Source organism: Sesamum indicum, linkage group LG3 (assembly GCF_000512975.1).
Source record: "Sesamum indicum cultivar Zhongzhi No. 13 linkage group LG3, S_indicum_v1.0, whole genome shotgun sequence".
NCBI lineage: Eukaryota > Viridiplantae > Streptophyta > Magnoliopsida > Lamiales > Pedaliaceae > Sesamum > Sesamum indicum.
The window spans coordinates 9778457-9789916 of NC_026147.1; the positions used below are offsets into that span (position 1 = coordinate 9778457).

An 11460-nucleotide genomic window follows, 5' to 3' on the forward strand; every position below is an offset into this window, starting at 1 on the left:
TGGTAAAGACGCATCTAATCTTGTTTATTGTGTTAACCGTGGAAAGAGCGAACATTTCAACTTCATTGAAGATGTTACTAAGACCCAAATCAGAATACGGCATGGTCTCCACATCTGTCACTTGATAAAATGTTTAAACAACACATAAATTCAACTTGGGGCTATAGGGGATTGCATACAATTCAGTCTGAGCAATGATAAAGAAGCATTTGCATCTGCAGCAGAGTACATCCCGAAGAGTACAACTCCAGTGCCAAGAATCCAAGACTACTAACTCTTGGAAAATCAAATTTGCTCTAACTTACAAAATGGTATAGGAAATCAAGAACATCTATTATCTATTTTACAAATCAAAAGATGTAGAATCATGTGGGAGCTGTATCTGACGCATATTATCAGGCAAAGCAATCCCCCGATAATTGTGTGTAATCCTACTATATTATTCACCTCCGAGATCTGATTTGTAGGCTCAATAAATTTCTTCAGAGCTCTTCAATCTTCTAGTTGCTACCGCCTCATTAAGCAAGATATGCAGTAAAATACATCTAAGTTTCCTAGTTGTCATGAAACCTGCCTTCTTTCCTGGCACGTGACCGAGTTTCAGTATGTTTTCCATCAAAGAAACCAGAATTTTCCACCTGGTCATACCTAGGAATGATTTTTATAGGGTGCGCTTCGGTGTTGAAAACCCATTCATCGAGTGAAATGACAGAAGAAGGTGAAAATAGAAGATACAGATACTTCAGCGTCTCTGCCAGAAAAAAGCTCTGCATCATGTTGTCTTTTATGCCAGTACTAACCTGAGAATACAAAGAGAATGCAGTTGGGTCATCTAACAACTCTTCCACAATCATCTCAGATGGTTTGCTTCTTGAGCACAGGAACAGGTGCTTTAATTGGAAAGACACAGAAAATGCATATAGCAGAGTCTATTGCATGAAAGACTAGGGATGTGTAAGACTTAAAAGTCTAACAATGGCATTTCAGAGTTGTACAGCACATAATTACAGCTTTTGTCACACTCTAGCTAAAGTTTGATAGGACTGACGAATCAAACTATATCATATCTCAAAGAGCAGTGCCAGGTTATAATTCTATAAGAGATAAATGCATGGTACCGTATATCATGTTTTGCATTAAAGTAGATATACCAACTCAAGGAGACTGGAAAAGGGTCATCACATGCGATCACATATAAATGTTAATGCAACCCAAAAAGGAAAACGAGAATACTTCTGATTTCAAAACTCAGAGGGTTATGGCATATTGGTCCTTTCTACAGATCACTAATTGGGGCATAATATCATCAGCAATAGGTTATTCTTCTCCCAACCATAAAACATTAGAACCAGAAATAATTCAGAAGCCAAGAAGTTCTCACATCCTTTAATCCAACATATCCTGTCTCTATGCGTGAGTTCTTCTCGAATGCTTGAAATATATTCCATCCCCACTCTTGATATGTCTTATTGCCAGTCAAGCGCCAGAGGTAAAACAGTGACTCAACTGTCTCTGGCCTTAATATGTTCCACGACGTTCCAACACTCATATCCTGAATAGATAAAAGCAGCAAGCAACAGAAAATGGAATACTTTTCTTAATTAGGACATAATATAAGCTTCTTAAATAAATATTAAAAACAGCAACCCGAAGACACTTGCCTGTCCTGAATTAAAAAAGTAGTTCTCTCCAGCCAATTTTGTTGGAGTAGACTGGTAGAAGTTATAGCAGGTCCAAGCTAACTGCACAAAGGGTTCAACTTTATCCAATCGAAACCTTATATGGCTCTATAACACACAGGCATGTGAAATCATGAAGCTTCAAGGCAAGGATTTGGTATGCATACCTCCTCAGCCAGAGATAAGAATCTCTCAGCTTCATCAGGAGCATAACCACTAGACCCCAATGCTAACATTCCTGGAGCAAAACATGCCAGTTCATCCATCTGCAAGACATGTAATAAATGAGAGCAACATCCAAAACACCAGAAGAGATTGATGCACGTCGCCAACCATAGATAAACCACCTTGTCTATTAAAGAATTTCCAATCTTCTCACAGAGATAGGCAAAAGAAGACGGGGTAGTTCTCCGCACCAAGCTTAGAAGGCCTTTCATTGATGTCTCCCACATTTCCCTGTTTGGAAAGTTCAGAAGGGAATACAACTAGCAAACTTAAGTAACATTGATATAGTAGGCCAATCTGTCAATAATCAAATATTAGCAATGCAAATGTTGATCTGAAGCCAGATATGAGTAACAACATAATGAACGTGAAGCGCATCAAAAATTGATCCATGTAATAACAGAGTGAACATGAAGTACATGGAAAAATCAGAGACCTTCCATATACTAGTATAAACCGCAATATATAAAATTTCTTTCTGAGTCCATACCTATAATGCTTGACTGCAGTGGTTTTGTTTCCTTGTATCCAGACCTTAAGCAAGTACTCATAAAAGCTGCACAATTTTGTTTCGTTAAAATATTGTGAAACCTTATAACCACAGGGAGCAACCATATGAGTTGTTCCATAGAGGGATGATGATGGGCAGGTCCAGGGTGGGGTTGCCAAAACCCAAGACCCAACACACTTGATTTTCCCGGACTTGGACCCAACGGGTTGGACCATCTAGACCCGGTTGGAATTTTTAAAATATTAAAAAACGTACTTCTTTTAAAATATTACTGAATTAATTTAATAAATATGAAGCAAAAATATTTTTTAAAGATGACTTAATTTCTATAAACTTATATGTACGTATTTTCGATTCTAAAATATCAAAACTTTCAAAATATATGTTACTTATGCATATAGTAAGACTTAAAACTATTCTAAATCATTATTTTAATTTATAAAAGTATTATTTTATGCATTATATGTAAGTAAAATAAAATATACAATTTTTGCCATATGCATGATATTGCTTCATATAAATATAAAGAATAATAATAATAAAATATACAATTTTTTCCCATTTGCATGATATGCTTCATTTAAATATAAAGAAAGTAAATATATATTAAAGAAGTCTGGGTCCCAGTTATGGCTTGAAAACTTGTCCCCAAACAGGCGGGTTCAGGTCTCACCTAGATCCATTGCTATCCTTAGTTCCATATCCCTCATAATATATGCTAATAGGATAGATCCGAAGATATTCTTTAAGTATTTGAGAGATGTAAACTGACAGTCACCTGTCGCCCATAGCTCCAAAAGTTATCGTCGAATATGATCTTGTCCCTCTGTGGGGATTAATATAGATGGGCAGCAGACCATCAGAAGGAAATGTTTTATTAAGCTCTAAAATGACGTTTTCCACCTGAAACATCAATCACATGATTACTCCATTGAGGGAAGACAAATCTCATAAAATTACGGAGAAGTAGTAATCATTCTATCATTCTGTCATTTGGATCCTGATATTCCAAATCTAATTTTAAGCTCCTTGTACGAATACATGTTCTCATCATTAATGATGCTTAAAATACAGTTGCTTTTCATTTCCTTCTTCACAAACATTTCCATTGAATGTCAAAGGGTTCAAATTTAGGAAATACACACACACCTTATGCTGATACTTGGGGTCTCCAGTCCTTTGGGAAAGGGCGATAAATTCCAGCTGTTCAGTGCCAGAATCTGCCAGGATGCTGTCACCCTAAATGATTAAAAAATATACAGAGAGATTATCTTTCAGTTTCATGAATGCAAGAACATAGAAAATAAACTGGCAGCATTGTATGCATAGAAATTGCAGCACATAAACAAATGTAAGAACCTTGAACATATTTAATCATCATTTGAATTACATGTAATTTGCAAATCACAGGGGAAGATCATATATTTAAAATATACCTGATGTGAGATATTAACTTTCCAAAATTTTAATAATTACATCTTACCCCTGTCCACCCAGGGTTATGTGGATTCCCATGTGCCAAGTTAATAATATTATATGGGATGCCAGAAGGAGTATCCCAGGCAGGCAGCAGTCTGTCGGCAATATCTTTAGCTTTTTCCAGGAAAACTTTATCTCCAGAGAGATCATATGCACTGAGAAGTCCACCAACAACTCTGGATTGTTACAACATATAAGCATTATAAGTATAACATTCAATAAGTTTGTTTTCTTCCTCAATTCTGGAGTCATATCAGCAAATGTGATTATACAGTCCAGCTGAGCAAAATAACTGAAGGAACATAAAATGACATATTAAACCTTATAAAGCAACCTTATGGTTGTCTCGAAAACGCTTGCATCATAGTTCTTGTTAAAGTCCAAGGACTCTGCAACCCACCTGCCATGAACAACTTGCTAAGCTTCAAACAACATTAAACATAAAGTGAATCACTTCATCTCGGAAAGTAAAGTTCTTCAACCAGTTATTTCAAGACAGCAAGTCGTTTACAATGAGACAAACTAACAATTTTCATCTCATACAATTCTCTCTTAACAAAGTTTTTGGACTTGTTTCATGTTATTCCGGCCTTAACATGCATATGTTGATGTAAGACAGTATAAGGAGAAACAGCATGATATTGTACTCCTGTTGGTCTTCGCAAGTAATTTAAAAAATTCCACGGTTTGCAGGGATTTAGGGGTTTTCTAATATTCTTATATCAATATGATGAGTGTATATAGAGGATGGACCAACTGGATTTGGACTAGTAGCTTTTACAATCCACATTATGTAGATACCATACAAAAGAAACTCCTGAACCCAGACAACCATATTATCAATTACTTAATGTACAAGTAAACATAATGAAACATGAAAGGGAAGCCCACAAAAGTGAATAAATCCAGCAATAACCCATAAAGGGGTACCCTAGACTTACTCTCTAGCCCTTTGGAATTGCTCGTCCAATCCCATTATGTATAGTGTGTCAAGAGCATCGATTAAAGTTGCTCCAAGACCACCAAAGCTATCAACACCATTTTTTGATTGGGGCTGCCAACCAAAAATTCAGACCACTGTCCATCAGAAAAACATTGCAAAGCAAACTTTGCTATGCTCTCTCAAATAGATTAAAAGATGAAAGAAAATACATAAAAGCAAAACATATAGAAGCCATATAGAAAAGTTGAGAGCTAACACTCTCAGAATCTGGTACTCGAAATTGCAAAACAAAAGAAAACAACTAAAGATAAGAAAGTGATGCTATATCTATACTGGAATATCAGAAAACAAATAAGTAAAATGAGTTTGTAGAGCTACCATACCTGGAGTTCATCATGGCCCCAAGCATATTTTTCATATGAACTCCATGCATGAATCATAGCATCTTTAACTTTCTCTCTTCGTTGAATGTCAATTGGGTCATCGAGAACATCTGAATTCCTACTTGCATCACTGACTTTGCCAATAACATTTACCTTTCCTGCACCACTTTTGGCAGCCTTTATTTCTTCAAGCTGAAAATATCAAGATGAAAGAAAGAGTATCTATAAACTTGAAGCTATACAGGAAAAGAAAGATGTCGCTAAAAACAAGACGATATCCAGAGGACAAAACGATCAAAAAAATTTGAACTTCTTCAGAACATATATAGAGACACATACATATAGATATAGGCGTACATATACAGATATATAAATTTATTTAAATATATGTTATGAAGATAAAGTTTCCCGCTATGTTACTTTCATATATTCAACTCAACGGATCTTATTTGTGTAGACCTACAAACAACCCTACATGAAAAACAGTTCACATTTAACCAAATTTTTTCTTGTATACCCAAAGAAAAAAAAGGAGATATACATGAATGCAAAATAGCGAACAGGACTTGATAAAAAAGTTATAACAAATAATTTAATATCTCAACAAAATGTGGAATCAGAAAAATAGAGAGAATAAATAACCATAAATGAAGATCTTACCATACTTTGCAACCGAGTAACCTCATCATTCAATTTAGATACCTCTTCCTGCGTAATGGCATAAAGTGATAGAATAAGTCATTCTTTCACATAAGACTTGAAATATTAACAGGATACACTTGAAACCTGAATGTACGGTGACATATCACCTACAACTGAAAAATTAATATGGTACTTAGTACAAGAGCCATCTAGTTGCCATTTTTTGTTGCCATAACTTGCACTAGGACATTTTCAATCTGTGAACCAACAACCAGTCATCATGAAGGCCCATTTTCAATCTCATTGGGAAAGAAAGTAGCTATCAAGGAAAAAGCGAACAAATATGTTCAGATAGTTTTTAAGCCATATCAGCAGCAACAAACAGAAAGTCAATCCTTTTGAATCCAATGTCGAGGAACAAATTATTTTTTGAAAAAGAAAAAAAGAATTGTAGGTAGGCAGGTAGGAATACAAGTAAATGCACCTCGTGTTCGCGGACTAGAGTCTGGCGATCCCAAACAACTAAGGTGGCGCAAACAAATAGTATTAAGAGGAGAGCTAAACGCTTGGGTCTCTTGAGATAATAGGCTGGATTTACGTATCTCCACCTGCTGGCGGACGATCTACTCCTTGCCATAATATTCCAGAATACTTGCAACTCAGCAGCAATTGGAAAGTAGAGATCGCATAGATATGAATAAACAGATCGAAAAGATCTCAGAGCGATCTAATCCTCTCAATCTCCCTGAGATTTTTCGATGAGGAGATATTCGGGTGGCGGAGCTGTTAACCTCTTTTCGTTGGTAAATGGTAAGAGAGGGCGAAAGAAAATAGTGAAAATGGAAGGAAGGAAGGAATGGGGGACCCTACCCTATGCACTATGCATTTCAACAAATAAATGAGAAAATACGATGTAGATGTTGTAATTAATATCCATGCTAAATGGGGAGCTATATGCAAATGCAATCATCACTGCTCTGCTCCTCTCTCTATTACCACTCTTTTCCCTTAACCAACTACTAATTTATTTTCTTTTTAATAATTTATTAATCTTCATTTTAAATGATATTTTATTTTTTGATGATAATTTTCAATTCACAATTTAATATTAATAATTTTTTTATATTGATATTATGTATTTTAGCTTTAATTTGATCGTACAGTTACCCAACCATATATTGGGATCCAAAACTTCGTATATTAAACGAGGATATGGTCGGAATCATATCTAACTTTTCTTCTATGGAAAAGACCATAAAAGTCGTCGTCCTCGCCTTCGCCTTCGCCTTCATCGTCTTCTTCTTCTTCTTCTAAGTAATGGGTACATTACTCCCTAAGTTACGTCAAAGATAAGCCTACCCTAATAAAAGAAAGCTATTTACATATTTAGTTATTGAGAAGAAAAGGTCCATCTGTTTCTGTTGAAGAAACTGAAGTGTGTAGTATTTAAGACTAAGCAAAATAGAGCGCCAGACCAGACCAGACATCCCATCTCTTTCCATTACCTGACTCTCTACACCAAGACCATTTACAATCATTTTTGCTGCACGAAACCAACACTCCTAACTAATAAATCAAACGCAGCTAGGAATCAGAACATCCGATAGAATATAGTGGATGAGTCAAAGTTGTCCTAAATAATCCACTCCAAGTCACACAACTTCCTTAGGGAAAAGCCAACATAAATAAGCATTACCAAGTATGATTTATATGCAGTAGAGTGTTTCAAGATTTTTACGCAAACACACACACCCATACACAGAGAGGAAGAAAATAAGGCAAACCAACTGATTATGTTACATCCACTATTAACTCAGAGTATCCATTTAAAACAGTCACATTGGCAAAACTTTTTTGCCTCAGAGTTTCAGATCCACTTCCACTATCACATTAATAGCTCACCCCAGGCTAGTTTACATAAGTTATTTCAAATTAGTGACATAAAGCTACATGAATCAATGATCACGACGAGTCATGGCCATTTCCAGCAGCACTCAATACCATTTCTTCCGCTTCAAAATTTCCATTCTGCCAAAACATGGAGAGTGAGACTCATAACAATGCGATTAGATCCATATGAAGAAGAAACGTCGTCGAAAGCATACCTCCTCATTTCTATTACGCAGAGTATTGGCTCCCAGCGGCGTTGTAGCCTTTGAGAGGTCCCTCAAAGTTCCCTACAGTGTTTGCAGTTTCGGAAAAACAAGGCAGAAGTTAGCAGAATCATGCTGTTTAAAATCAGAATAGCCAACTTTAGCACTAGCAAAATTAACCCACCACTAAAGCATTTTGGTGTAGGTGTAAGCAAAAAGTGAACAAAGTCGAGTAAGATTGCACCTACCTCCAAATCCAAATCCAAATAGAAACTCAAGTTACATTATTTTATATCTTCACAACTTCTCCTATTCCATGGACTTCCAAAAGAGATCACAAATTGTATTAAGAAGGAATCTCCCCTGAACCACCCATATCATTGCGCAATAAGGATATCAGAAGCCGCTATTCACTAGGACATTATTCAATTGGATTCCAGAATTTAATGTACAATGTCTTCAAAGTTGCTCAACATGATTAAATGGCAATATCTACTGGTAGCCTCCTCAACCGGAAGATAATTGAAATCATTGTATGTAATAGTGGTGCAATCAAACATAAATGGCATAAGTAATTCAGATTTGGTAAATCACCAGCAACAGTAGCAAACAGGGAGAAAATATATATTATATATTAAGTGAGACACCCTTTGGGTGTCTTACTTAATTTTGGTCTGCCATTTAGTTTTAAAATTTAAATTAATTAATTTTTTTTTAACTTCTCCATTTATCATGGTTTTTCATAACTGCTTTTTGGTAGTGTTTTTTTTTCCATGCAATTTTTTCCTACATTATTTATTACCTTTGTTTGTAAATTATTTTTCAAATCAAAATATTTATATTAATTTATTATCTTAATATATTTTTAAATATTTCACCCTACAAAAACTAATAATACAATTTATATAAATATTTCATTTTAATTCAATTTTAAAAAACATGCACATATATAGGATGTGCCACACTTACTAGTCTTTAAATATATCCGAGATAGGTATCTATACGCTGGAAAGTCAAGATGGCCAGACAAAGAAATTAGCTATAATATCGTAGATATAGCAAAACGTAAGTTATCAATGAATACCTTATTTGCCCACATAAGTCCACATGCATTGCAAAGGGTCCTTGGTCCTTCTGGCCCACGGCGCATCATTGGAGTGGACTTCTCACTGATACCACAGTGCCGGCAGCTGGTACAATAGTTTAAAATCAGAGTTAGCTCTAAGTGGATGTTTGGTACGTAAATTTAATTGTAAAATTCAACTAACTACTGTAAGCATATAAATAGCGTTGATGAATCACCCGTGCCAATGCGAGTTGATAATAGAAATGCTTCTACCACCTAGATTAAGCACAAAGCGAATCCTCACTTTCTACCAAATTCAACAATGTCAAACTCAAGGATGTTTTCCAAATGATTCTCAAACAAATCTACTTCTGAAGTACTAATATGGTAAAAGTCATTTGGAGAGAGAATGGTATAAAATGAAAGTACAATTTTGAACACCATGAATGAAATTGCTAATCAAACCTTATAGAGTCATTTCAGACCAAAACCATTTTTCAAAAGGGCTCTACGAAAGCCCAGCCAGAAGCCATACATGATAAAGAGGAAGTTATCAGATTGACAAAGTGCAACCAATGACGGAATATACAGCCATGCCAAATTTGACTGATGCTGAAATTGTTGCTCTGGATGTCCTACTTCAGACATATAGAATTATTTTGGCAGAAATAATGAAGCTCCGATCAACTTTGCACAATTTGAAATTCTTACCCAAGTGTTTCTATCTCTCTAAGTATTTATTCAGAAAAAATCTATTCGAGAACTACAAGACATGTCCAATAAAAGTCTTCTATCTCTAGTTTTTCAAGTTTGTATGCCTTACGCTTAATTAAAGAGATCCTACGTCAGCCTTATTAATCATTCAACCTTGCTGCATATCTCAAGAAGCAGCCGATAAAAAGAGAAAGTTATTAAGACTCAAAGGCAATGAAGTCAACCTAGAGAATCAACATATATTTCCCAGAAGAAAATGAGAGAAGCCAAGTTGAACAAGAAGGAGAACAGGCCAAGAACTCAATGTAAAACGCTATCAGCAACAGTTAGCAAGAGGAGCAGAAAACGTAGTTTGTGGCCCAAAGGTAAACTCACGAAATATCTTGAACTTGTGATCCATTGCCATCAGCTCCCCAGCTTTGATTTGAGTCCCAACTTGATGCTGCTGATGCAGAATCATCATGATTCGGCTTTGAGGATGTAAATTGACCTTTGTTCCGTTGCATCCTGTTAAAGTTAACAGAAATATGCAAACTTAATAAATATTTCAAAAGAGAGTTTAAGTCACTACTGCAAATGCAAACTCAATAAAATACCTATTGAAAAGGACTGCTATACCTTAGAGCAACTTCCTTACGAACAGTATAACGTATTTTCTTGTCAAAATTCCGTTCCTTCCGCTTCTCACGGAATCTTATAAGAGATGCCAACCTCTGAGGAACGTTGAACTTCTGTGGGGTACTGGATAAGCCCTGTCAACAAGGTGACAAGGTACATTAAACAACTGCCTACAAACAAAAAGCAAGCTAAATAGTAATTCCATTCCAATAAATATACCCTGTTATTGGAAGCAGATACTGGAACAGTAGGAATGTTAGGAGGCACTTCACGCCCTCCCAGTAGTAGAAGTACAGCTTGAACCTGAAGGACATATCCAAACGACTTTGAGTTAATAGTTCGGAGTATGAAGACGAGGCCTGAGACCAATAAAGAAATTCTTAGTTCTTCAAAGATCTCTTAATTCCGCGAAGCGGAGAGGGATTGAAATAATAAGAAACTAGAAAGAAAAAAACAATAATCAAGAAAACTGAAAACTTAATATAGTCCAAACATATATAAAGTACATGGGAATAATTTTAATCAAGCAAAAAGTACTTCCCTAGGCATCTGAGGTCATCATTTCTTCGATAAGAGCACATATCTATTTTGCAGGAGAGGTGGGTGTTATAAAAGATGCTACCAAAGAAAATTTTACGGTTGGGTTTCAAGCGGAGGGCTTGCCTCTGGAAATTTGCACGGAGAAATCCTATAATAGAAGGAAATACAACTTTAACTGCTTTAAGATATAACTGCGAAAAGAAAACATTTAAATGAAATATCTAAGACAATGCTAATATTATTACTACGACTTTGTAAGTGTCAAGTGGGCGTATGTGGTGAGAACTATCAAGATAAAAATATTGTGGCCTTACTCGCCTATTCCCAGCAGTAAGGTCAGCAACTGATGCATGACTAGAAAAAACAAAGGTATTGGCTTAAGTTTGTGCTCAGCAAAAAATGCATCCAACCAGCAAGGAAATATCACAACAGACGAACCAAATAAAATTTGCTTAATTCATTCTCCCAAACTACTGACAAAAAGATGCTACACAAGCAACAGAGTACGAAGTTTAAAAGCTCAATCTCTGTATATATGACATAACCTTCTCAGGAGAGACAGAATCA

General features: G+C 35.7%; 2 protein-coding genes across 3 annotated transcripts in view; both read right to left on the reverse strand.

Annotated features, from left to right (window-relative positions):
• Positions 146 to 6818, reverse strand: LOC105157913 (mannosyl-oligosaccharide 1,2-alpha-mannosidase MNS1). 2 transcript variants are annotated; one of them, XM_011074441.2, is made up of 15 exons: positions 6347 to 6818; positions 5881 to 5928; positions 5221 to 5412; positions 4836 to 4948; positions 4229 to 4294; positions 3899 to 4070; positions 3565 to 3654; positions 3194 to 3318; positions 2395 to 2460; positions 2027 to 2135; positions 1847 to 1945; positions 1662 to 1742; positions 1382 to 1552; positions 649 to 800; positions 146 to 582 (listed from the first exon to the last, which is right to left on the reverse strand). In XM_011074441.2, exons 1-15 carry the CDS (start codon positions 6497 to 6499, stop codon positions 555 to 557), a joined length of 1665 nt encoding a protein of 554 aa, XP_011072743.1. In that variant the 5' UTR covers positions 6500 to 6818; the 3' UTR covers positions 146 to 554. The 2 variants fall into 2 exon arrangements, with proteins under 2 accessions (XP_011072743.1, XP_011072741.1); XM_011074439.2 differs by having other exon boundaries at positions 146 to 800; positions 6347 to 6817.
• The window catches only part of LOC105157914 (GATA transcription factor 28), a gene marked incomplete in the record, with an annotated part of 4740 nt that continues 911 nt past the window's right edge, over positions 7632 to 11460 (reverse strand). Inside the window, 7 exon segments of the mRNA XM_011074442.2 lie at positions 7632 to 7890; positions 7968 to 8039; positions 9040 to 9145; positions 10111 to 10242; positions 10354 to 10487; positions 10573 to 10656; positions 11439 to 11460. Coding sequence (XP_011072744.1) covers positions 7825 to 7890; positions 7968 to 8039; positions 9040 to 9145; positions 10111 to 10242; positions 10354 to 10487; positions 10573 to 10656; positions 11439 to 11460 — 616 coding nt within the window.

Bases quoted from the DNA above. Each gene is read 5' to 3' on its own strand.
- LOC105157913 (XM_011074439.2), bottom strand. From the start codon at position 6,499: ATGGCAAGGAGTAGATCGTCCGCCAGCAGGTGGAGATACGTAAATCCA. The intron at 5,929-6,346 runs GTGCATTTACTT...GCCATTACGCAG, and splicing joins CTCTAGTCCGCGAACACGAG to GAAGAGGTATCTAAATTGAA. The intron at 801-1,381 runs GTGAGAACTTCT...TTGTATTCTCAG, and splicing joins GATATGTTGGATTAAAGGAT to GTTAGTACTGGCATAAAAGA.